At 49.6% G+C, this 27,651-nt stretch overlaps 1 protein-coding gene across 1 annotated transcript in view; it reads left to right on the top strand.

Moving 5' to 3' along the window:
* Positions 1 to 27,651, top strand: part of GAK (cyclin G associated kinase) — a 2,243,070-nt gene that overhangs the window by 473,747 nt on the left and 1,741,672 nt on the right. The window contains exon 9 of the mRNA XM_069626358.1: positions 6,359 to 6,471. Coding sequence (XP_069482459.1) covers positions 6,359 to 6,471 — 113 coding nt within the window. The remainder of the gene's footprint in view (positions 1 to 6,358; positions 6,472 to 27,651) is intronic.

Genomic DNA, 27,651 nt, shown 5'->3' with positions numbered 1-27,651 from the left:
CGCCAACATTTCGGGCTCAGAGTCTGAAACATCTTGGACAATTTGAGTGGGTCGTATTGCCATCTATGTAGGAGTTTGATGGCGTGTGATTTATATTGGTTGGGGTATGGCTCATTTTAATGTGGGGAAAGGCTTTCCCAGTTCTGCGAGGGAGGTGTAGACAAATGAGAATAGACCATAAGGGTCTTGGGTATGGGAGGATTATCTTCCAGGGCAAATGGAGGATTTCATGTCTCGTCCATTGCAGCCGTGCCATCTCCCCGGAGGTTGTCTCCTCCCATGTGATCCTTCTTCATGTAGCCTCCCCCAGGATCAGGTCGCGGCTGCAATGTGAGTTGTTCACGAACGGGGAATCAGTGTTGACTCCATCGGATTGATCACAGCTACCTCGCTGTCTCCGTTCTGAACAGAGCCTTGGATATTTGCAGATCTCCAGCTTGTGCCACTAGTCGCCGGCTCCTGCATTTCTAGCTGTCTCACTCCAAGGGAAGCTGTGCTGGGGCTCCTTTTGTGTTTACTGCTGTACGAATGCCTGTTGCTGCCTCACCCTTGAACCTGGTTACCTTCGTTAGATCAGGTTGTCTTGAAGTCCCGCAGGTGTCCTGAGTCCATCTCTCCTGTAGGAGTGTCCCTTTGGGTTGTCAACTGGCACCTGTCCAGAACAGATTACTGTGTACCACGACCGACTGAAACTAAAATCCCTTGAAACAAAGTATCTATTCTGGCTAGATGTTTAGACAACTTTGCAGTGAGACAGGAACAGCATTTTAAGCCTAAAACTAAGTCTGGATCCTACACAAGTGGAATTCAGAACATCCTGAGCCAGAGGGGTAAGTGTACATACTTGTTGCTTTCTCACTCACCCAATACGGTATGTGGGCCTAAAGTCCTGACCCAATCTCTTTCTGACCTGACCTCTTCTGGTGAAACCTGGGTTAAGAATACTTTCCTAGGCCTACCGGAGTGACTATGATTTAGTTGAGTATTTACTTGAACTTTACTAAATAGTTATCTAACTTTCTAAAAGAATCCCTACTGCATCCTTTCGAAATAAATTAACTGAAGGAGCTATACTTTGAAACTTGTGACTTTTGGGTACAAGGCCCCATATCCTGTCAGGGTTTGACTAATTATGATTGAAGCTGTTCATTTTTGTTTTGCCTATTTTGTTTTGCATCTGACGTCTTAACTGTATTGCACTGGTAATTAATTAATATGGAATTCTACTCTCCTAATGGTGAATCTGTATATATTCTCTATATGGTTGTTTGATCACAATACTTAACTGTTATTTTTATCTGCTTTGTGCGTAACTGAAGGACTAATAAATGACTCTTTTTTTCATCATAGCATTTTATTTTGGTTAATCAACCATAAAAGTACATACAAATGCAAGCAATGAATTCATTATAAAACGAAACTCAAAGAAAAATCTACATATCAAATTTGACAAATCCGCTAAAAGCATTGAAATTTAACAAAACCAAAGGTAGAAAAATGCATGCAATGTACATATTCAAATCGAATTTTTTATACAGAGAAGACTAAACTAAGGCTAAATGAGGAGGGTAATCTCGCAGTCCCATCCACCAATTGCTACTATCTATTTCAGGGCATATCTATTATACATGAGGTTTCACTTTAAGCATCCATTCTCTGTGGATATAATGGGCCGTTGCCAGAACCTCCTGCATATCTGCGCACTGGCTCAAGAACCTCACGGAACTGGCCATATTCCTCACCTCTGCCTCTCAATATTGGCTTCAGATTCATTTTCTGCAGATTGAGGGACCTGTTGCAAAGCAACAAAGTGCATGATTGACTCGTTCCCTCGTTGCACAATGGGCACTTACTGGTGTTAATTGGTAGCCAGTTTTGAGTAAAGAAGGCCACCGGGAGAATCCCCAGTTAGAATCGCAAATACAAACCTTTTTCGTAGGGTGGATACATCACATCCAGGTATGGTTTGTAACCCGGTCCATGCCTCCAATCAAGATGGCCTGGCCCAAGGTTCAGGCTCAAGGCATCAATCAATAGTCAATCGTCACTTTTCTGCTTGGCCCTTTTTAAAAAATATTCTTGATCACGGACAGCCTTAAAAAAGTAGGGTGCGTGCACAGGTCAGACATATGGAAGTCCTTTTACAGTAACTTAACGTATGAGGCCCATTTTGAACTCCCGCCACCCACCATAGCTAGGAGGTGAAGAGCTGCATTGCGGAGCCTGCCAAATCATGCTGTTTCCATAATGTAGCCCAATAAAGAGCTGGCCTTGGCACGGATCTGGTCCGCAACTGAAGTGCCACCCAGCTCCAGAAAGACTAGTGCTGTGGGGGAGTTGGGAGGGAGAAACAACAATTTCTTCAGGAATTTATGTTCTCTAGTACTATGTTTCTGGACATTGCTGTATCCTGGACATTGCTGTAGCCCCATAGTTCGGAGCCATATAACACAGCATGGGTGGCTTGCTTCTGAAATAGGTCCAGAGCGGAGGAGACTGTGCCTCTACCATGCATTGAACGAAATGCCAGGATTGCTACACCTACCTTTTCTAAGGTGCCGTACGCTTTGGTAATCTGAGCAGCCCAGCTGCTAGACTTCTCAAATCTAAGCTCCAAATAATCATATTTGACCTTCTCAAGCACTGAGCCCTCTACTTCAATTTTCAATGTTCTAAATTTTCTTGGTTTAGGGTGGAAAATCCTCACCTTTTATTTGTCGATATTCAGGCTGCGGTTGAGGCGGTGTACATTAAAATCTCTATTTTTAATGTACTTACTGCCTAACTTGAATAATTGGTGATGCTGTGTGGACTCATTGTGGCCCTAGACCACTCTCACACTTTGCATGAGATTAGTACTTGACTGATCAGCTACCTTAGCTTGACTGGGTTTTGGCTAACCTCTGTGCCTTTCCCTGCTTACCATAAATAGGGTGCCCTCCCAAAATCTTCCCAGCGGGGCTGACTTTTGAAATTCATTTTAACAGTAACATTCTGTATCCTGTATGCAGGACTATGGCCTGTTGGAGAAAATTCAAATGTTAATTTGCAAATATACAACATAATTTGTAAAGGTGGTCTGATTGAACGGCTAGTTGCATACTGTTTGTGTTTACTCCATTCTTTGTTGATAACCAGTTAACACATGGACCTCTATTTATTTTTGTTGAACTGAATTTGATCAAAGAATGCTATTTCTGTCTCTCACTCATGTAAAATAACTGATTGGTTGGGCTTAATATTTATTAACTTGTCAAATGAAAAAGTACATTTCTTTTAAAAATGTAACACATCACAGAGCAAAACTTGAAAGGAACTTTGGACAGGCCTTAGATTATTTTTCCAGAGGGTGTAGTGTGCAGGCAATTGTTCCTATGGTGAGGGTTCATGATATGCAAACAGAATGGGTAAATGAGACTTAAGATATGTGTATAGTGATTGTGTTAATCACAGTGTGGTTGTATTGAGATCTTTTCTTCACATTGTTAACGAGAGGAATTAATGTATGGAAATATCTACATGTTTGGTCAATTGAATCGAATGGGTATCGCGGATAGGGAGGTGTACATCCTTATAGTACCCTGGAATTCACTGGTTGTCTGTATTGTGCAGTGGGGGGAGTTGTTGAACTCATTGAATGAGGCGTAAATGGTTTATAGTTGTATTCTTTTCCATTGTTTGTCATATGGTTTCTGTTTTCTAGAAGAGAGCGCAGAGGGTTTATCTGATGCCTTGTTATATACAAGGCATCTAAATAGGAAAACGCCTTATTGATGGGAATGGAAGGGATTTCTTGGGTGTTCCTTCCTGACTGATCGTTTCAAGGGTGTTCAAATAGCTACACTTAATGTAGAGGGCTAACTGTGGAAGTTGTACAGGAATTTAAGAAGAATGTGTCTTCAAGAAACAAAGTTTAGGAGGGGTTGTCAGGAAAAGATATAAATGTGTTTACATTGTTGTTGAGAAATATAATTGTGTGAGACGTTAATGCGAGAGTGCTGATTTGAGAAAGATTAGGCCTCATAATGACTCATAATGCAAAAGGAAGAATCCATTTGGAAAGTTTGTTACTGCAGGCAGAATGGAGCTTTGCTTTGTTGCAAATGTGTTGTGTTCTGGTCCTCGAACAGGCTCCGGGAGCGCTCTGTTCTCGCTGTCCATCTGGGGGGCCGAGGGTTAGATTTTGCAGAGCAGAAGTTGAACTGATGGACACTTGCACCGGCAGACCTCTTTGGTTGTGGATCTCCGACTCAGGCGGCCATCTTGAGCACCCTTTCTATCTCTTTTCTGGTGTTCGTTTTAGTTTGTGTAGGTTTAAACCTTGTGCTTAGTGTATTCTATGTGTATGTAGGATGTGACAGAATTTGGTAACAATTGCATCTATTTATGGAGTACATTTTAATGTGTGTTTACGGTTTTGTGATGCTTGTTATGCAATAAGTTGATTGACTAAACAGACATTGCTAGATGTAAGAGTGCAAAAGGAAGGCTTGGACAAAAAGTGGTATATTTTTGGCTATAACTTTGATCAACTAGTAGGGTTGGAAAAATGCCTCTCTATCCCTAAATACTAGGAGGGGTTTCCCTGCCTCAAAGGAAACTAAGTAATCCGTCAGGATGTCAAAACAAAATGTATGTGACCGTTGTGTCCAAAAACCCTACCTCTTTCCCTAACTCCAATAACCTAAATCAACTTTGTAGGCTTGGTTTCTCCCAAAGTAAAGTTTTCATAATAACTCTTGCCAACAGAAAAGTTCCCAGTGTCTTGGGTGGTCTAAACGACAAAAGAAATGTTCTACCAGGTAAAACGTCCCAGTATTCTGGAGGTTTGCCCCTTTCCCCTGGATTTCTTCTGGTTCTCTGTCCTTTTCTTTGGGGTTCTAAAGACCCTGTATTCTCTCAGATAAATGTCACTGTATTTTAGATTTTCATAAGGGTGCAAGTCCCAGACTGACAGTTTTTTTTTAAATTTATTTATTTTTTTAATAATACCAGCTTGGTGCATTTCCCAACCAAGCATCGGTTTTCATCAAAACAGTCTCTTATCTTCAGGGTCCTTGACCCTCTTGTTCTTAAACTCTTTTGGTTGCGAGTCCTGGACCTGCAAAGGTTGAACCTAATTGCTTGGTTCGCTCTCCTACCAAGTATATGTCCAGCTTGGTTTACTCTCCTGCCAGGTGTTTGTCCTCTCATGGACACTCTTTACATCTCTCGGGGTCCCAGACCCTCTTATTCTTCAGCTTTCATATGGGTTTGGATCCCAGACTCACAATGTATCGGTGCAATAGCTTGGTTTACTCTCCTGCCAAGCATATGCCCCCTTCTGCACTCTCTCTGCATCTGCTGGGGCACCAAACTCTCTCGCTCTCTTGTTCCTGTTGATTTTGGACCCTTAGCACCTTGAGCTCTGCCCGTATACCTCTTTATTCTCTGGTGTGCGTTTTTCGGGCAGCAGTGCTTCCTTATGGGGCTCCGGTAGCATTAAGTTCCTTGCTTCGGTTTGTGGCGTGCCGCCGATCACTTTCTCTTCAGTTTTCCGTTGGCAGCCACTATGCCAGTCCCTTTTAGCTTTACGGGATAGGCCTTTGCTTCCTGGCAGGTTCCCAGGCTTCGGGATGCCCAGATTTCTTCGGGCAGCATACAAATAAGCTTGTCCCCGTCTGCTTGCTTTTACTCGCACGCTCAGCTCTGTGTACAGCGTCTCGTGATGCCGCCTTGGCATCTGCCCAGCTTTCTCGATCTTTGGCTGCTCTCCCCATCTTTTTTCCCACTACCTTTTTTACCTTTTTGTATTTCTTTGGACCAATCGAAAACGATGAAAGGCTAGACCGTTAATTACAGTTCTCTGGAGTAATCATCATACTGCTGATTATCTTTTTTGTCACAGTAGTCATGCTAGTTACGTGGGAAGCATTTGGTATTTCCATGTTTGTCAGCTCTATCATATTAAGTGGTTTTACCTTACCATAACATATATTAACAAAGCCTGGAGATAGTGAGAACTTGGTTTGGGGACTGAGGGGGGTGGGTCTACTAAGGCAGTGGGGATACCGTGTTCTCTGGAAAGTGTTGTTCTTAATCCCATGAGGGGCTTTGCCTCCGATTTGATCTGCCCGCAATGCACCACCCTCAGGGGGACTTTTGTACTGTAGATGTACCGCCCTGGCCCCATGGGAAAGGTCTTGTCCTAGTGGAGAAGGGACATCCTCAGATTTGTCACATAGATTAAAAAGAAACAATTTAATACAAATATTTGAACACAGAAAATTAACTATTTTTGAAGTGCACTGTTCAAATTGAAAATCAAAGCCCTCTTTTTACAAAACAGAAATTACTTCAATCTCTTCTTGCCATGTAGGCTCCATGCTGAAGGTGAATCCTGAGGAAAGGTTGTCTATTACTGAAGTTGCGAATCAGTTGCAAGAAATTGCTGCAGCAAGAAATGTGAATCCGAAGTCTCCTATTACAGAGGTGAGCAATTTGTGTGCAGCCGAATAACTTAATGGATGTATTATTGTGTCTTGTTTCTGCGCTACACATTATAGTTCTCTATGAAGCAGGTCTATTGCACTTTCTCAGTGAAGTCGAGTCAGGCTTTCAGCGTATTCACAATGACTATATATGAAAAACATTTCAGTTTCAGATGAAATTTGCATGTGTTTATAGGGGATTCTGAAGGCCAGACTGGATTTTGCGATTTCATGGGCATTGAACAATTGTTGTCTTCTTGCAAACTATGCTTCTTTATCTGAAAGCCAAGTGTTTTGCCCTCTGATGTATCCTTGCAGGGTGCATTGCATGTGACTAGAAAACACATGTGATACTTGCACTTACATTTTTTGGATACCCCTTTGCTTAGCAAAACCACAGTGATCCAGCTTAAAAGTGAAAGGATCCAATGGGCCTCTCTATGTGGATCCCTTGCTCGCTGAAGACCGGATGTATCCACATTAAGCTACTCCGAAAAATGAAAGCCTTTCCCTCAGCAGGCAGAGTTAGAAATATGGGAGCCTTTCATGCAATGGCGATGAGCCCACCAAGCTATATTGCAGCAGTATTTAAACAGTGTTTTTAAAAAAATGTACCAGCTTTCTTTATCAAACAGAATGTTCTCACCATTGTACATGTGATATAGCCCATCACACAAATCGCATTGCTCCATCTGTTGTGCAGTCCAGTGCCTCCCATTCTGATGCATGTGCAACAGCATTCGTAACCCACAGCGCGAAGTCTAATACTACCACTATACCTACCTGGTCATCATACCCCCTTCATTAGCATCGGCATGCAGCATTTACACCCCGTTCCTCGCATTCTGATACCCTTACTATTTATCAGCATATGGAGTAAGTCTTCAGTATACCTGGCCTATGATAGCACTGTTCTCTAGCTCGAACATAGTCATGAAAGGGTACCAAACTTTCATAAATGTTACCAAACTCACCATTGCTCAGGCTGTTACTAGTTACATTGCTAGAACTCCCTGCAGTTTGACCCACCATTGTCCAATAATCTACCCTCTTTTTGTTTTCCAAACGTGTGCTACCGTTGCATGGGCTGCATGCAACAATTGAGTGATCAGGGTAGCCTTCACCCCCCTCATGTTATAGGAACCCTCCACCGCATTCCTGGGACCACCACTACCTGATCCATGGGCAGCTGTCTGCCAGTTACCTCCTTAGTAAACCCCAAAATCTCTTTCAAGAAGCTCTGGGACTTAACCACATGTTCATCACATATGCCCCAGGTTCCCCAATTCACTGCCCTCTTTCCACCAAAGGCGACAAGAGAATCCATTAATACGCTGATGTGCAAGATACTATCTAAAGCAAATTTTGTATCCTGTTTTCTTTATCGTGCTCCATGTAGAGGTTTTATGCGCATGCTCCCAAATATGCTTCCTGTCCTCTTGTTCAATAGTGTTCCCCAATTCCTTTTCCCACCACTCCATATACGGCAACTTAGCAGGAGAATTCCCATCACACAATCTATAAAGCCAAAGCCATGTGATCCCATTCCCTCTTAGTGATTGACCCTCCCAGGTACATTTTGGGTCCTTCCTTTCATCGATCTCCCTCTCTACCTGTGGTGATCCCCAGGGGTCTAATCTCTCACCCTGGCTTTTCAACCAATACCTGGCAACTCTCGCCTACTGCATTTCTATTTTCTGCTGAAACATCCAGTGCTTTGCTGGTGACACTCAACTCATTTTCAGGTTGCCCTCGGCCACCACCTCTCCCTCATCTCTGATTGCCTAATCGCCATTCAGAATTGGTGTACTGCCAACGATCTTTGTCTAAATGCCAACAAGACCGAGATCCTCCTCATCGGTACACCTTCACCATCCTTTCCCCTTACTCTCTGGCCGGCCTCCCTTGGCCCTCTTCCTACCCCTACCTCTGAGGTTAATAACCTCAGAGTCATCTTTGACTTCACACTTTCCTTCTCCGCCCACATTTCTGACGTCTGTAAAAAGTCAAACTTCTTACTTCACCTCCTCAGAGATACTCTCCCTTTCCTCTCCTTCCCCCAGAAGATCAATGTCTCCCAAGCTCTGGTTCTCTCCAAGTTGGACTACTGTAACCGCCTCTTTCTAAATCTACCTGTCTCCACTCTTCGCCCTCTACAACTAATCCAGAACAGGACTGTGAGACTTGTCCTTGGCCTCAAGCCATGGCATCGTATCTCTCCAGCTCTGAAATCCCTTCATTGGCTCCCAGTGGATGCAAGAATTACATTTAAAACCCTCTGCATTGTCCACAAGGCTTTATGGGGCCTGGGTCCAAAATACCTTCAACTATCCCTACGTAAATACCTCCCCTCCCATACCCTTTGCTCCTCTACTTCAAATTCCCACCGGGTCAGTCGTTTTTCAAAGAAATGAGCTCGGGGTAGATCTGTCTTCGGCTGGGGCCTCCCTTTGGAACAGCCTCCCTGCCACCTTGAAACTTGAGGAGAACCATCTCCGGTTCCGGAAGCACCTCAAGACCTTACTCTTCGCTTCTCCTCTGCTGACCTGTTTTCTCTCTTGGCACTGTTCACCTGGCCACCTACTGTCCTACTGTCCTTCTGGCCCAGGTACCTGCTCCTCCTGCCTCCCTCCTGCACTGCCTCCGGGCCACCCACTGCACTGGGATCTGTATCTGTACCCATGCAGCCCCCACCTTTCTTCTGTGCTCATCAGATATACCCTATCTGACCAATCATGCACTTGCCACTTGCTGGCTGATCTACCATTATTGCCTTTATTTATTTCACTTATTATTTATTCTTTTCTCTCCTCTGTTCTGCACTTTGCACTTCTCCCCCTTCCACACACTCTACCCCTTTTCCCTTCTCCATGCACTTGCGCGTTCTTAATGTCAGTGGGCCTAGTAAGATCATAGTTTTTGTTTTTTTTTGTTCTCCCTTGATCCCCTCCCTTTGCTTGGTTGCGCTCTGAAACACTTGTGTATGAGCGCGATATGAATAAAATATCATATAAAATCTTCAATCCAGGCACTCTAAACCCAGCCTCAAACTGTTTTGCTTGTAATCCAATGTTTGATTTGAGTGTAGCAGAAACATTCCTGCTTCCCCAATGAATACTACGTCTTAAACTCCTCAAATTTCACTGGTCTACCTTCCTTATAGAGAACTATAAATTGGGTGATCCCCTTATTTTCCCAGTTGGCAAAGTATGTAGCATTTGTTCCTGGTGAGAAGTCAGGATTATGACTAATTGGAGAGAGTGGGCTACAGCCCTGAATTTATACCTGTTCGTTTCAAGGCTCTGTACAAATTGACCTCCAGCCTGATGCCCAGTACCCACCAGAAAGCGATGTTTATGAAGAGGAATTGAAGTGACTCCCTGTTCCAAATTCTTCAATCATAGTCCCACATGTCAGCGACCACTCCAGCATGGGTTCAAGCTGTGCGGCCAGTAGATACAGCCCCAATTCTGGAGTACGCAGACCCCTCAGCAATGGAGCCCTCTTTGGAATTCGTCTGCCCATTCTTGGATGCTTTTTATTCCAAATAAATTTCAGGATTTCTCTCTGCAAACTATCAATCCTTGCTCTCTGGGCCATTAATGGAATGTCACGAAACATAAAGGAACCTGAGAAGTAATGTCATCTTTACCACCACTTTCCTGACTGATCAGGATGGATACCGCAAATCCCACCTCTACAAATCATCACTAGATTGCTTCCTTATATCTGAGATATTAGCGCTGTAGAGCACCTCATAGGACGCTGACAATTTCACCCCCAAGTAATCTATCTTCCTAGTTTCCCACTTCAAGGGAAATCACAGCTGTTTCACCCATTATGCTAGTTACTTCATTCACATTTAGCCCCTTAGACTTCTCATAATTTATAATGAACCCCGAACCTAAGCCAACTCGTCTCAATATTTCAAATGCCAAACGGTAGCGTAGGCGCAGTGTATTGGTCATGAATAATAGAACCTAGTATACAGCTCCAGCTTTTGCTGTACTCCTTTACTCACTAGTCCCATTATTTTCTCCTCCTTCCTAATTATGCATGCTAGAGGCTCCAAGCCATTTCAAATACTAAGGGAGACGGCAGGCAGCACTGACGTGTGCCACTAGATTTCAACATTAGGGAAGTGTAAATACCATTAACGTTTATCCTTGTTGCGGGGATCTGAGAATTGGCCGTTATGTCCCTAATTTTGGGGCCCAACCCAAAAGCTTACAATGTGAATGACAGAAAACCCCTGTCCATACTATTGAACGCTTGTTGCGCATCCAATGATACCACCGTGAATTTCTGCCCCCACCTTCTTCCCCAATCAGTTTATTGCTCCAAGTATAGTATATTCTCATGGGTGGACCTATCGTTAGTTAAAACCTGTTTGGTCTGGAGAGATCCAAGATGTCCGCCGTGGGAAGAGGACGTGACCAAGAGCCTCTCTCCACAGGGCCGTAAATGAAGTGTTAAATATAGCAACGGGCACACCCTGCAACCACCCCGGAAAGCAAGGGAGGCCCCCAGGCAGCAATCACCAGCAGAAACAGGTGAGAAACAAGGCGCCCCTCCCCTCCCACACAACACAGCCTCCAACGTAAGGACACAGCCGGCCACTTGTTAGGGACCTGAAAAAAGAACTATAGCCCGACAGGCTAAATAGCACTTGGCATCATCGGAAGACGGCTGCGACAAGAGGCAACAACATAGGCAATAGCTTCAGCAGGAGAAGGTTCCATCAAGGAGGGGACAGGGAACCGGAAGAGTACTACGGAACCTTGTAAGTGTTCTGCGTTGAGAGTCGTGAAGATATAGAAGACCTCCGTCCCCAAGTGCCGCACAGGGAGAACCACCAATCACTCCCTGTGCAACCCTTGAGGCCACAGGTGGAGAAGATCCGAAGCCGGAACCGAAGTACTAGGAACCCCAAGGCAGCTGTGAAAGAAGGTAATGATTACAATCCAAGCAAGCAGGGCACAACGAGTATTCAAACAGAGAACAATCAGGGTCTTACCGGGGAATTGATGGAAAGGACGTTGAACCTGAAAGGGAGGATGGTTCCAGGACTCACTCAGGCAAAGGACCGGATAGGACCAGATGTAATTCGCCAGTCTCCACCTGGAGAATGTTGTATCGGAGTAGGGGTCCCAACAGTCAGATACAACCACCACTTGGGAGGTGTGACCCACCGTGCAGCGAGGCGAACTGGGAAATCCAAGAGAAGTCCGTTGAGCAGAAAAGATGGGTCTGAAGCCAGGAAGAGCCGTCCGATTAAGTGGAAAAACAAAGAGCAAGATCCAGAGGGAGTCCGTGATTCAGTCCGAGGTCAAAGAGCCGTGCTGAACAGAGGAGCCGGTGTCGCCGCAGCCAAACGTGATCCACAGGAAGTCCAAAGAACAAGAGCAAGGTTTCAGGAAGCCGGGTAAGTAACACGAGTAGGTTCGCCAGTCAGGGTCTCCAAGGGAATCAGCTGTGAAGCGTGGAGTACAGGTACTGACCGGTTTAAATACCGTTCACTTCCTGGTCACGTGACGATGACTGGAGCCATGTGACCGTGAAACCGGGGCACATGACCGTATGGACGGGTCACGTGACCGGGCCAACACGGTACCAGGGCTCGAGCGGCTGCCTAATCTCCATGGCAACTGCCAATGGAGAAACGGCCGCAAGCGCGACTGGACGGCGTATGGCGATTGTTTCGCCAGCGCGCGAGCCACACCGGGTTGCCTGCGTGAGCCCTGGGAGACAGGTGGAGGAGAGTGAGCGCTGGGTGACGGGACATGGCCGGAGGTACGAACCGAAGTCATGACAGAGCCCCCCCCCAAAGGCCCACGACCCCGTGGGCACGAAGGATGCTCCCGGTGAAGCTGAGTAACCAGCCGGGGGGCCTGGACATCCGAGGCAGAGACCCAGGAACGCTCCTCCGGACCATAACCCAACCAATCGACCAGGTATTGCAGGCGACCCCTAAGAAAACGGGACCCTAGAATGTTCGAGACCTCGAAAACATCAGGTACCCCCAGGGAAACAGGGGCAGGAGAGGGGCGAAGACGGGTTGAGGAGGGACAGGGCTTGAGGAGGGAGGTATGGAACACAGGATGAACCCGCCAAGAGGAAGGGAGAACCAGGCGATAGGCCACCGGGTTGATGACCCGGGAAACGACATAAGGACCCACGAAACGGGGCAACAGCTTGCGACAGCTCTTTAAATGGAGATGACGGGAGGACAACCAAACCCGAGAACCAACGGGATACAAGGGCGCCATGGTACGCCTAGCGTCCGAGGAGGCCTTCATGGAAGTCTGCGCCTCCTGCAGATGAATGAGGACCTGGGCATGGAGGGACGTCATATCCCGAATGCAGGCTGCGGCGGCAGGGTTCTCGGAGGGTGAAATGTCAGGGACAGGGAGGAATCGGGGATGCTGACCATACATGGCATAGAACGGAGAGAAACCCGTGGAAGAGTGTGTAGCGTTGTTGTAGGCAAACTCAGCATAACGGATGTTCTGTAACCAGGTCGTCTGCTGCTGCAGCATCAAACAACGCAGATATTGCTCCATGGACTGATTCGTTCTTTCCGTCTGACCATCAGTTTCCGGGTGGTAAGCGGAGGAGAACCGTGCATCGATACCTAGTAGAGCGGTCAAGGCACGCCAGAAACGGGAAGTAAACTGAGAACCACGATCGGACACCAGGACAGAAGGAAGGCCGTACAGGCAGAAAACGGAATCAAAGAAGAGTTTGGCCAAGACAGGGGCAGAAGGGATACCATGACAAGGGACGAAACGAGCCATTTTGGTGAAGACATCGACCACTACCCACACGGTGTCATATCCCTGAATCCTGGGTAAATCGGTCACGAAGTCCATGCTCAGGGTGTGCCAGGGCTTTGGTGGCACGGGTAATGGGCGTAATAGTCCCAACGGACGACCCCTACGATGTTTGCCCTGAGCACAAACTGAGCACGAGTCGATGTAACAGCCCACGTCCCGTCTCATGGAGGGCCACCAACACCAGCGTTTTAAGAGATCTAAGGTGCGGGCCTGGCCTGGGTGACCATTGACCGGGGCATCATGTGACCACTCCAGGGCTAGGTTTCTGGTGTCAGTGGTAGGGAGGACTAGACGGTCCTGTACATACGGTAGACCGTTATGAAAGGAGGGATCCGATTCTGACAAATGATCGGGGTGTTTTTTGACCCAAGAGCGAATCTCCTCGAGTAGTGGTAGAGGAGGAGTACAAGTACAAATAACATGCCCCCGGGGCAAGAGTGTGTCAGGAAATACAGGTAACGAAACCCCCCCAGGGGAGCGAGACAAAGTGTCTGCCTTACTATGCTCAGAGCCAGAGCGATGTTTGATCTGGAAGTTAAAAGCGGCGAAGAACAGGTGCCATCTGACCTGTCTACTGTTTACGCATTTCAGGGCTGCCAGGTCTTGCAAGTTTCTGTGGTCGGTGTATACCGTGACCTTATGTTTGGCCCCCAACAGGTGATGACGCCAGGTACGAAAGGCGTCCATCACCGCCAGTAGCTCTTTTTCTGTTACGGTATAGTGGGTTTCTGCAGGGTTAAACTTGCGTGAATGAAAGGCTACAGGATGAAGCCGACCTGTATTGGGACAGGCTTGTGACAGGATTGCCCCCAATGCGAAGGAAGAGGCGTCAGCCTCAACTACGTACGGCTGGTCAGGGTCGGGGTGCTGGAGCACAGGGGCAGTGGTGAAGGCGTTCTTCAATGCGTCAAAGGCCTGCTGGTGCATCTCCTCCCATTTGAACGGAACAAGAGGACTGGTAAGGGAAGTGAGAGGAGACACAAGAGAAGAAAATCCAGAAATAAAACGCCGATAGAAATTGGCGAAACCCAAGAAAGATTGCAAGGATTTTAGGGTTTTTGGTGTTGGCCATTCGAGGACCGCCCGTACTTTGGTGTGATTCATGGCCAGACCACCAGGTGTAATGTTGAACCCCAAAAACTCCATGTTAGTTACATGGAACAAGCATTTTTCGGGTCTCACAAACAACGAGTGGTGTCGCAGCCGGGACAACACTTCTCGTACATGTTGGACATGTTCCTTCAGTGTGTGAGAATAAATGAGTATATCATCAAGATACACCACCACAAATACGTCCAAGATGCCCGAGAAGATGTCATTCATGAAATGCTGAAAGGTGGCCGGGGCGTTGCATAGGCCGAAGGGCATGACTGTATACTCGTAAAGGCCATACCGCGTACAGAAGGCGGTCTTCCACTCGTCTCCCTTTCGGATGCGGACGAGATTATAGGCCCCCCGCAAATCCAGCTTGGTATACATGGAGGCATGGGTTAACCGGTCTAGAAGAGGAGAGATGAGTGGAATCGGGTACCGGTTCTAAATAGTGATGGCATTGAGCCGACGATAATCCACACAGGGGCGAAGGTCGCCCTCTTTTTTGGGCACGAAAAATATGGGGCTAGCTGCAGAAGATCTAGACGGTCGTATGTGACCCAGGCGCAGCGCTTTATCGATGTACTCTTTAAGAGTCAGATCTTCCGACATGGATAAAGAATAGATGCGGCCCGAGGGTACTACAGTCCCGGGAACCAAGTCAATCGGGCAATCATATGGGCGGTGAGGAGGGAGTACTTCGGAGGAGCCCTGATCAAATAGCGTGCTGTAATCCCGATAAACCACAGGAATGTGATTGGTGACTAAACCCACTATGTGTGAGGCAGGGGGAATAACGTCACCCAGTATTGATAGATGGGCAACCGCACCAAGAGCCACTGCTGGGGTGTCTGTCTCTGTGTCTGCAGGTAGACAGAAGTTCTGACAGAGCTCGGATTCGAAATATATTTGTCCTGTTCCCCAATCGATATGCGGGTTCTGCTCTCGTAACCATGGTATGCCTATAATGATACCAAACTGGGGCATGGATATTAGATCGAAGTGGAGGGTTTCTTTATGGGTCGATTGGATGGTCAGGACGAGGGGAGCTGTCTGTTGCTTGATGGGACCAGAAACAAGTTCAGTCCCGTCGACTGCTTGAACCGGTTCGGGTCGGTGTTTGTTAATCAAAGGGAGATTCAGTGTTTGGGCTAGGGTGATATCGATATAGTTCCCGGAGGCCCCGGAATCGATGGTGATCTGTACGGGATGTGTGATACCAGGGGCAGGCTGTATGGTAGCTTCTACCTGAATGGGCCTGATTCGACCAAACGATGGAGTGTGACTCGGGGAAGGGCATGGAGAACTCGATCCTACCCTCGTATCTAGGATCGAGCTGGACGAAAATCCGGTTTCTTGGATTTGGGTTTTCGAGGACACTCCTTGACTAAATGCCCCCCCAATCCACAGTAAAAGCAGGCGTTCTCGGCCCTTCTGCGCTCCCTCTCCCTTGAGGTGATGGGACTCCTAACACCCCCTATTTGCATAGGCTCGCTGGTGGGCTCAGAGTACGATGATGAGACGGCAGAGCTGGCAGACTGGGAGAACCCGGCCTCAGCCCTGCGTTCAGATCGCCGTGCGTCCACTTGGAGTGCCAAATCCACCAGAGCCGGGAACTGAACTGGTAGGGACGGTACCATGGCCAAAGCGTCTTTCATAGGGTTGCTTAGCCCTCTATAGAATACAACCGATTTTTTGTTTTCGGGCCATGAGGTCTCAGCTGCTAGTTGATTGAATCGTGTGATGTACTCAATGAGGGAGCTCTTGCCCTGCGATAAATCCAGTAATTCTAGATCATGGGATTGTGCTTTGTATCTGGTGTCAAACACCCTGGACATTTCTGATATTAACTGGTCGAAATCATAGAGGGCAGGATGATTGTTTTCTAACAGCGGGTTTGCCCAAGCAGCAGCCGTGCCGGCTAGGTGAGATAGAGTAAATGCCGCCTTGGTGGTGGGGTCAGGAAAGGCAAGGGGTCGACACAAAAAGTGCAATTTACACTGGTTAAGGAAGGTTCTAAACTTCCTCGGGTCCCCATGGAACTTTTCTGGGGCAGCCAAAGGAAAGGGAGAGGGTAGGACCACCGGAACAGGAGCCGAGGGAGCCGGGAGTGGGTGTGCCAGGGGTACAGAAGCTGGAGTGGCGTCACCCAGCTCTGGGTCTGCGGGCAGGGGATGCTGGGCACTCTGTAATAGGTCGAGACGCTGATGGACTGCTGCATTAGCAGCCACCATGTCGGCCCGTAGTACCGTAAGTGCTTGGATGACAGCGGCCAGGGGGTCTTCAGCGGCGCCCTCCATATCTCACACGACTAGGCTTCACAGTCTGTTCTGCGTTGAGAGTCGTGAAGATATAGAAGACCTCCGTCCCCAAGTGCCGCACAGGGAGAACCACCAATCACTCCCTGTGCAACCCTTGAGGCCACAGGTGGAGAAGATCCGAAGCCGGAACCGAAGTACTAGGAACCCCAAGGCAGCTGTGAAAGAAGGTTATGATTACAATCCAAGCAAGCAGGGCACAGCGAGTATTCAAACAGAGAACAATCAGGGTCTTACCGGGGAATTGATGGAAAGGACGTTGAACCTGAAAGGGAGGATGGTTCCAGGACTCACTCAGGCAAAGGACCGGATAGGACCAGATGTAATTCGCCAGTCTCCACCTGGAGAATGTTGTATCGGAGTAGGGGTCCCAACAGTCAGATACAACCACCACTTGGGAGGTGTGACCCACCGTGCAGCGAGGCGATCTGGGAAATCCAAGAGAAGTCCGTTGAGCAGAAAAGATGGGTCTGAAGCCAGGAAGAGCCGTCCGATTAAGTGGAAAAACAAAGAGCAAGATCCAAAGGGAGTCCGTGATTCAGTCCGAGGTCAAAGAGCCGTGCTGAACAGAGGAGCCGGTGTCGCCGCAGCCAAACGTGATCCACAGGAAGTCCAAAGAACAAGAGCAAGGTTTCAGGAAGCCGGGTAAGTAACACGAGTAGGTTCGCCAGTCAGGGTCTCCAAGGGAATCAGCTGTGAAGCGTGGAGTACAGGTACTGACCGGTTTAAATACCGTTCACTTCCTGGTCATGTGACGATGACTGGAGCCATGTGACCGTGAAACCGGGGCACATGACCGTATGGACGGGTCACGTGACCGGGCCAACACGGTACGAGGGCTCGAGCGGCTGCCTAATCTCCATGGCAACTGCCAATGGAGAAACGGCCGCAAGCGCGACTGGACGGCGTATGGCGATTGTTTCGCCAGCGCGCGAGCCACACCGGGTTGCCTGCGTGAGCCCTGGGAGACAGGTGGAGGAGAGTGAGCGCTGGGTGACGGGACATGGCCGGAGGTACGAACCGAAGTCATGACAGTAAGGACCCGAACCCGCACGCAGGGCAGACCCTATAAGAGAATAAGCCACGAGTAAGGACGTGCTAACAGCTAGAGAACACCTACGGAATTGAGGACGCCAAAGGCCCAATAGACACATGTCAAAAACAAGGGGGAAATTGGCGGCGGCGACCCAACATACTCCCCAGGCAAAACAGTCCTCGAGCTTGAAACAATTGTGCGGAGCAGAGACAGCGACTAGCTCAAGTGGCTTAGGAAGCAACCAGAGCCCGAAACTCCGGATACCAGCTCATAAGCAGCAATGGCAATGCGCTAAGAAGATATGCAGAGCTGATTTAAGGAGTTCCAGGACCAATTCATGGCCTTGTTTCAAACACAATTTGAATCTTTGAAAATAGAAATCAAACTGACTGTATAGGCACTGAAATTGGACGTGGCCAAAGGACGGACCCAGTGGAAAACGCCACCCGGGAGATGGAAGAGGACTGACAAAAACCAAAGAAACTATGGAACATCTTGCACGTCTAACGCATAACTTGGAGAACCTGGGCCCTCCTCAGGGAGTTGCGAAGGAGGGTTGGGTGGATTAAAGGTTGGGGGTAGTTGGGGCTATGGTGGGGGAGAGCGGAGGGATGTAGAACCAGGAGTCGTGAATTAAAAGCGACACAAACTCCAGGAAGATAGGATGGCACTAGTAAAATACTTACAATGTGAGGGGGCTAAATACCCCAAATAAAGAGGATAAAAATCGAACAGCCGACTAGGAGGATGAAGGCGGACATTATAATATATCAAGAGACTCAAATCAGGGAAGCCGACGAAAGACTTGAAGATAAGAGGGTTTTCACAGACTAAACAAGCTAATGCTGGGGAGAAAAGGGCGGGGGTGCGGATGGCGATACAGGACGGATTGGGAATACAGGTGCAGCGAAGGTCGCTACCTCTTTTTGAATACTACATATGGAGATGGAAAGAGAACGCTAGCCACGATATATGTCCCTAATACGGGGAAAGACTGGTTCCTGAGAGGGACGGTCTCACAATTAAGATTTTCCACGGGCGAGGTGGTCCTAACAGGGGACTTCAACCTAGCCTGAGACCCACAACTGGACAGAAGAAACACCACGGGCTCGGGGACACTGGGCCCATCTAAGGCACTGAAACTAAAAATTGAGATGTTGGCACTGCTTGACATATGGAGGGAGATCATTGGCCAAGCACAAGGATTCACACACTATTTCCATGTCCATACCTCGAAATCCATGATAGACTACATCTGGGCAACCACAGGGTTGGTGGGCAAAGTGAAGGAGATACATCTAGGCTCCATCTCCCTATCGGACCACGCCCCGATTATGGTGACCTTCAACCTGGGACACAATAGGGGGCCTATGGAAGTGGAACTTCCCCAAGGAACGGTTTGGTGGTAGACTCCATTAGGGAAAAGATGGATCAATATTTCTCATACAATGACATGGGGGAAACACTGTTCTCCAGCATGGGGTCTGGCATGGATTCACATGCTCATGAAGATTCCCCGTCCTCAGTAAAGAAAAAATCAGTATCAGTTTTGTTTCTGATCTGTCTTTCTTATTAGTAACCAATCACTGGTCTGGGTCATACTTCCCCCCCCCCCCCCCCCCCCCCCAGCCAATGACTGCCCTCTCCCTAAGCCCCGCCCCCTGGCAGCCATCCTTAGATTTTTACCACACGTTAAAGTGTTGGGAGTCCTCGTGCTATTGCTCTCAAGCTTTTACTGCGTTTTGCGCTTTTTCAAAGAGATTTCTAATTTTTTTGGTTTAATCGAGCCTCAAGCTCCACTGTTTCTACTTCTGATCAACGGGGACCCGTTTCAGATTTTTCTACGCCCCTCAAGGGTGAAGTTTTTGTCGAGTTACGCTTCTTGAAGGATTCCAGAAGTTTTCTGAGGCCTACCTCGCGGACGAGAGGAACATGGCCCAGGAGAAGGGAAGCTCGACTCCCGGCAAACTGTTCAGGATCTGCCGTGGATGCAATCTACAGAATGTGTTCAAGGAGGACGAGCATTCGAAATGGCTATACTGCCTCCACGAGGACAAAACGCACGTGGAGAAGGACTGTGCGTTTTGTATGAACATGTCGGATCGGACTAAGAGGGATCGTCGGACCCGTCTCTCCAACTGGCTGGAAGGCAAGAACCCAGCAGGTGAGAAGAAGAAGTCTGAGCGGTCTTCTAAGTCCTGTGAGGGCGCCCCGGCGACGGGGGCCCAACAGAAGGCAAAGCACCGCAAGTCCGCGGGCACTGGGAGCACCGAACGGTCGGGCTCCTCGGCTGCCAGGCAGGGCGCACCTTCACCGACGCCATCAACCACGAGCCAACGCTCTGGATCGGGGAAGAGAAAATCCGAGAACCCGGCTAAGCTTCTGGAGAGGCCCCGGTCGATCTCGAAGGAACCGGCCGAAGGGGAGCGAGGCGGTGACCCTCCCCCTAAGGTGAAGGCCTCAAGCATGCCCAAGGTGGTGAAGGCCTTGATCCCAGCCAAGGCCCCGATTGAGGGAGTCGCTGCGGCCCTGGCGAAGCCTGTGGAGGCTACCCCAGTGGAGGCGACCTCAGGGCCCAGGGTTTCTCTGCCTCCGCGGAGGGAATCCTCTTTTAAGCCCATCGAGAAGACCCCCGTGAAGGCCCCGGTGGAAAAAGAGGGGGGGCGGTGGCCGTTACGGACACAGACACAAGGAACTGACCGAGAATTTGGAAGAGGCCCGGTCCCACGGGAGGAATCCCGACGAGGGGGGACGACGAGAGCGAGGGTGGCGATGACGAGGTTCCCGTGGAGGAGCAGCAACCGTCACGCCCGTCGCAGCCCTAGCTGCAGGACAACTCGGCGGCCCTTTTGACAGCAATCCAAGCCTTATGCGCGGAGATGAGGACGAGACTGCCCCTACCCCAGACGGATGACCCAGCTGAACCGGGTCTGTCGGGAAGCCCTCCAAACAAGAGGAGGAGAATTCATCCAACGTCCTTTCAGCCCTCACGGCCTTCTCAGCCTTTGTTGCCTTCCCCGGTCCCGAGGGATGACATGGGAACAGACACAGCCACGACGGGGACGGATGACGACGGCGGTGACAATGGGACTGACCTCCTGTCTCCGATTCCTCGGACGTCCCTGCCCGACGAAATTGTCTCCTTCCACGCCATGATTGCCAGGGCGTCCGAGCTTTTTCACCTCTGCCCCGAAGAGATGGAAGGAAGGCTTCATCTACCAATGGCGCGAGGCCAAGAAGAAGACGGTCCTCACGGTGCCGTTGCTGGATGACATCGGGGACGAGGGACTTGCCCTCCTGAAGAACCCGTCCATGACGCCTGCCAAGAGGGACCGGTGCGAGAAGTAGTACCGGGTCCCTGACGTAGCCCTGTTGTGCCTTAGGGCACAGTCGACCCTGGATTCGGTCGTCTCAGCAGCGGCCAAGAAGAAAGCGGGGGGGCATCGGCTTCATCTTCAACTTTGCCACCGGACGGCGAGGGAAAGAAACTGGACGCCATGGGACGACGAGTCATCTCGTCCAACGCCCTAGCGATTGTGGCCCGCTACGCCAGGGAATTGTGGTACAAGATCGCCCCCCTGTTGGACTTCCTACCGGATGACAAGAGGGCAGAGGCCCTGGCGATCCTACAGGAAGGTGAGGGGGCGTCGGACCACTCCATAACGGTAGCCACGGACATTGCTGACACCGGTTTCCGCCAGTTGGGCAACAGCGTTTGCCTTAGACGGCAAGGGTGGCTCAAGGCAATGGATTTCCGCCAAGATGTGGAAGCCAAGGTTTTGGACATGCCCTTCGACGGGAACAATCTGTTTGGAAAGACAGTGGATGAGTCACTGCAGGCCATCAAGAGCAACACAGAGACGGCTCGGGCCTTGGGAGTTCTGCAGCAACGGCGACCGCCCTTTTGGAACTCCGGAGGCAAGCAAGGTGCCTCCAAAGGATTCGGCGGCGGCTCCTCGACGTACCGTCAGGCGGCCCGCTCCTCGCCGCAAGAAGCTTACAGGGTACGAGGCAAGTCAGGTGGATCTCGCCGTCGTCACCAGGGAGGCCAAGGTGGCAAGGCTGCTTCCAAGCAAGACTGAACCGGCCGTTGTGTCGGGCCCCCACCGAAGCACCCTGGTGGGAGGCCGGCTGACGAAGTTCGTCAGCTTGTGGGAGTCCTTCTCCACCGACCGTTGGGTGCTGGATGCCCTGGCCCACGGGCGCACACTGGAATTTCTAAAGAAGTGCCCCCGAATTCCTCCCGCGGCCAGGAAGGAAAACCACGTCCCTCAACTGCTGTTAGAGGTAAGGGCGATGCTCAAGAAAGGAGCCATCAAGCTTGTCCCAAAGAGGCTCCGGAGCTCTGGAGTATACTCAAGATACTTCCTCATCAGAAAGAAGACAGGAGGATGGTGTCCAATCCTGGACCTATGTCGACTAAACAGATACATCCAGGCTCAGAAGTTCCGGATGGTCACCCGCCAGCATGTGCTGGGCCAGCTGGAGGAAGGAGACTTCCTATCGTCGTCGGATTTGGAGGATGCGTACTTTCACATCCCCATACTAAAAAAACACCAAAAGTTTCTCAGGTTCGTGGTCTAGGGACGGCACTACCAGTGCAAGGCCCTCCCATTCGTATTGAAGTCAGCGCCCAGGGTATTCACCAAGTGCCTAGCGCCAGTGGCGGCGCGGCTGTGTCTGCAGGGGATCCACGTCTACCCCTACCTGGACGATTGCTAGGGAGAATTCTCTGTAAAGGCTAATTTCCCAAACCTAGTGAGTCCCCCAGCAGCTTTGCTGGACTTTTGGGGTTTCTTTTTTTCTCCGGCTAAGAGTGAGACTCTTTTACTCCCACTCTTAGACATGATTTGAGGTGTTCCTTTGTCTTTCCATGTGTTTTATGGGCTATGGGGTCTTTTATTCCATAGGGTCTCATGTGTTTTTTATGTGGGTTACACAGCACCCTCCGTGCCGTAACCCAGGGGTGTCGTAGCGACCCCCCAAAATAGACTCCATACCCTGGGACTGACTACTGTCTCCCAGGGCATGTAAAGTCCCCATTGGCTTTACTAGTCCCAAATTATGAACAGAAACCAGTACAAACCATCATATTGTGGACGTACTGGTCGGGGCAATTCGATTACCCCGGGGTCTGTTGTTCGAGGGGGCACGTCTCGGTCCCCCCTGATCGAGTTTTGGCTGGTGGCAGTGGATACTACTTTTTATATTCGAACGCAAATATATATCTCTATGGGATTTTCCCATTGTTCGAGGCTACCAACTTTAATTCTTTAATTCTTATAGCCTCGAACATAACGCCGGTTTATTTATTGAATATTAATTCACCGGTTGTATTTCTTGCCAGAACTCGATTCTAAAATGGCGTTTGTGTTCTCTTCTGTGACTCCAACCCAAGTCGAGCTCTTTGTTCCACTTTTTGGCGGGCTTCTCCACAGAAGCCTCCAAAAGTGGTGCCACTCTGTCTGGGTACCACAGGGGGTGGGGGAGGGGGTTTAGGTACCCTGGACTGAGTTGCCTTGGCAACTCAAGACGCACTCTTGTGTGATTGGCCCAAGTGCACTTAGCATGTTTGATTGACAGCTAGGCTGAATGAATGGGGGTTTGCTGCATAAAAGCAGGGCTTTGGGGACTGGAACTTCAGAAGTCGCCACAGGACCTAAGAATCCGAGGAGGGAGAAGCTGAGCCGACCTGCAACGACGACACCACCGGTGGAGCCCTGCTGAACTGTCTCACCACTTTTCCCGACGACAGAGGAGATCTCCAGTCCGGAGAGTATTCTTCCTTTGACTGGTGGGGATAACCAGTTTTGCCTTCTTTTCACCTTCCTGGAGCATCTCGTGGCCGCCTTGCCCGTGCCAAGCACCCCAGCAATCGGAACACTGCGGCTTACCACTACCGCGAAGAGAAGAGTAGTACCTTTTAACCGAAGAAATCTGTGGCTGGTTTCTTCCCTGGCAGTGCAACGACCTTCATCTTTCCTCCACGGCGAGACCTCCTCTTCCTCTGGACGAAACACCGACTTGCACCCGCTGCCGGGAACAACTGCCCCCGCTGGAGCTTCCTTCACACTTAAGGTACTGTGTCCCGCCTGGCTTCTCTTGCGACAGATCGTTCGGGGTGACAGTAAAGCCTCGTCTTTTTAACCTGGGCTGGCCAGGGACAACCTTGCTAACCTTTCCTGACTTTAATTTCATTCTTTGTGTGCGAACTATCTACAAGACTCTTTGGGCATAACTCCACTGTGTGAACCTAGACCCCTTCTGCTTGCTCTCTCCAAGAGTGGGCCTTGCAATTGACTCTTGCTCTCCAGTAGAACTCTGCCTATCCTGCCTTACTGTGGTTCTTTAAAAAGTATTGAAATTTGTGTGCTTCCATAACTCTGCCTTTTTCCCTCCCTTTTTAATAACTTATTAGAGTGCCATCTTATGTTAAGCGCTCACCTCTGTCTGAAAATAAGTGGTGTTTCTCATTAAGACTTGTCTAATAAGTGATTAGTGTCGTATATATATAATAATGACTGTGTGCTGAATTTACTTTTCTCTTTATGCTAGTGTAATTTACAAGTGTCTTTAAATAAATAATTATATACTTTTACACCAAAGCTCTGGTCAGTGTTTGCTTGTGCTACTGTATCTCTGTACCTATTGTGTATACTCAATATACTGCCTAACTCTTCTTGAGGGAAGTCTGACTGCTCAGCTACAGCTACCAAGTGAATCTGTGTCGTACAGACTGCTACCAAGTGGGTTTACTGCTAGACACCTGTAGTCTTAAGTCTTTTGCACTGGTCCCTAAGGGAACTACACAGGTTTCTGCCTAACAACGATTTACTCATCCGAGCAAGAAAAAGGGAATTCGCTGTCGAACACACAGCGAAGACCGTCCGGTTGCTCACAGAGCTGGGATTCTCCATCAACTTCCCCAACTCCCACCTGGCTCCGTCGCAGGTCGCACTGTTTTTGGGAGCCAGGCTCGATACAGTAGCACAATTGGCCTCGCCGTTGGAGGAAAGGACAAAGGCCATCCTGGGCAAGGTGCAGCGTCTGCTGGTCACGGAGGTGGCCAGGGTGAGGTCCATCAAGTCCCATCTCAGGATGATGTCCTCATGCATCTACCTGGTGAACCTGTGCAGGCTTCGGATGCGCCCTCTACAGGAGTTCCTCGACGCCCGTTGGATGCAAGCGACGGGCAGATTCGAGGACAAGATCTCGCTCAACTAAGTATTCCGCCAAGCAATTCGGTGGTGGGGCACCCGCGCGCATCTCGCGGCGGGCACAGACTTTCAGACCCCAGCACACTAGGTGACGGTGACAACGGATGCCTCCCTGGAGGGGTGGGGAGCGCACACCGGAGATCTTCACACGAGAGGCCTCTGGCTCCCAGAGGAGAGGACGCTCCACATCAACATATTGGAGCTCCGAGCAATGTTCTGGGCCCTCAGGTCGTTTCTCCCGTCGCTCATGGGCAAGGTGGTGAGGATCTTTACCGACAACACCACCACGATGTTCTACATCCGGAAGCAGGGAGGAACAAGATCCCCAGCCCTGTCCAAGAAAGCTCAGGATCTGTGGCACTGGGCTGTTGCCCAGGGGATGTTTCTGGTACCCTTTCATCTGGCAGGGACAAACACAATGGCCGACTCGCTCAGCAGGAAGCTGCGCTCGTGCCATGAGTGGGAACTGCATCAGGATCAAGTGGATCGACTCTTTCAACGATGGGGCAAACCCCAGATCGACCTGTTCGCGACGGCGACAAACTTCAAGTTCCAGAGTTTTGCCAGCAGGTTTCCCCAGCCGAGGAGCATGGGCGATGCTTTCTCGTTCCCCTGGGACAGCCTGTTCCTGTATGCGTTCCCTCCGTTGCCGTTGCTACTGCGACTCGTCATCCAGCTCAAGAGGTCCCTGTGCAGGATGATCCTCGTTGCACCGGCGTGGCCGAGGCAGATCTGGTTCCCGGACCTTCTGGACTTGTCAGCGTCCCCACCAGTCAAACTGTCGACGGACGCAGATCTTCTCTCCAGAGGAGGAGGCGCCATCCTTCATCACGACCCGCAGTCGCTGAACTTGCTGGCCTGGCTCCTGAAGCACTAGAGTTTGGAGGGTACGATATCCCGGCAGACTGCAGAGAGGTTCTTGCAAAGGCCAGGGCGTCCTCAACTCTCGAGTGCTACGGACACAAGTGGAAGAGGTTCTCTGTCTGGTGCCGTGCACATAAGATTAACCCTCTGCGGATTGCGGCCCCTCAAGTGCTACCATACTTACTGGCTCTGACCAAAGCTGGACTAGCTCATGCTTCCATCAAGATACACCTGGCTTCGATTTCCCGATACACCAGAACTGCAGGACGGTCATCCCTGTGGTCTCATCGCCTGGTGAAGGAGTTTATGAAAGGACTGTTCCGATGGTTCCCGCCGGTGAAGGCTCCAGCCCCTGCGTGGGAGCTCAACATGGTGCTGACCAGGCTCATGGGCCCGCCATTAGAGCCTTTGCATTCGGCTCTGTTGAAGTTCCTGTCGTAGAACGCGTTCCTTGTGGCCATCACCTCAGCACGACGCGTGGGAGAGATTCAGACCCTATCCTGCAAGCCTCCATACTTGACTTTTCACGAGACGAGGGTGGTGCTGAGGACGCACCCCTCCTTCATGCCCAACGTGCCGTTGGACTTCCATCTCAACGAGCCCTTGGTGTTACCAGTTTTCTTCCCGTCGCCTTCGTCGCCGGCCGAGAGGACTTTTCACTCGCTGTATGTAGCTAGAGCGCTGAAGTTCTGGTGGACCGAACAAAGAGTTTTGTGAAGACATCACAGCAGAACTTTGGACCTGTGAACCAAAGGAAGGCTCGCTCGAAGGCTTCCATTTTCAGATGGCTCTCCGGCTGCATCATGCACTGTCACCAGTTGGCAAACTGACCGTTGCCCGCCCGTCCGAGAGCCCATTCAACCAGAGGGATCGCTGCTATCACGGCGTTCTTGTCTGGTGTACCCCTGCTGGACATCTGCAGGGCTGCTATGTGGAGGTCAACGCACACCTTCACAAGATTCTACTGCGTCGACTGGGATTCCAGGGAGGAGTCCAGAGTCAGCCAGGCAGTGCTGCGCAGACTGTTCGGCTGAGGTGGGCCTGGTGAGGAGGTAAGAGTTGCTTATTGTTGAGTTTACGTAATGCTTAATGTTGAGCCTTTGCCACCTCCCATGGTTGTGCATGTGTGTACTGCTATGTATTCTTAAATTCATGAGCATGTGAATCTATGCCAGATCCCATGCTGGAGAAGCAACAAGTTACTTACCTGTAACTGTTGTTCTCCAGCATGGGTCTGGCATGGATTCACATCCTACCCCTCTGCGGCTCTTCACTTGGTCATACTGCCACTTTACATGCTACCAAATCTGAGGATGGCTGCCAGGGGCGGGGCTTAGGGAGAGGGCAGTCATTGGCTGGGGGCAGTATGACCCAGAGACCAGTGATTGGTTACTACTAAGAAAGACAGATCAGAAACAAAACTGATACTGATTTTTTTCTTTACCGAGGATTCCCAGCCTGACGACGGGGAATATTCATGAGCATGTGAATGCATGCCAGACCCATGCTGGAGAACAACAGTTACAGGTAAGTAACTTGTTCCTTAGGAACAGTCTGGGACGCATTCAAAGTAGTGCCAAAGGGAGACTTAATAGCGCTAAAAGCAGACAAGGACAAACAAACTCAGGTGGGAGGAGGAACTTGAAGGGAAACTGAAAGAGATCAGGGAGAGATATCCAAGAAACCAAGCAAAAAACTCTGGTTAGCACTGCACTGAGACAAGTTCAGGGTCAGTTGAGTGCCCTGCACACTAAGAAGGCAGAAAAATCACTCCTTTACCTGAAACATTGGTATTAGATAAGAGCAAACGGGCCAGAT

Source organism: Ambystoma mexicanum, chromosome 6p (assembly GCF_040938575.1).
Source record: "Ambystoma mexicanum isolate Mex_15411 chromosome 6p, UKY_AmexF1_1, whole genome shotgun sequence".
NCBI lineage: Eukaryota > Metazoa > Chordata > Amphibia > Caudata > Ambystomatidae > Ambystoma > Ambystoma mexicanum.
The sequence above is the reverse complement of the archived record's forward strand: the minus strand, read 5'-3'. Positions and strand labels throughout refer to the sequence as shown.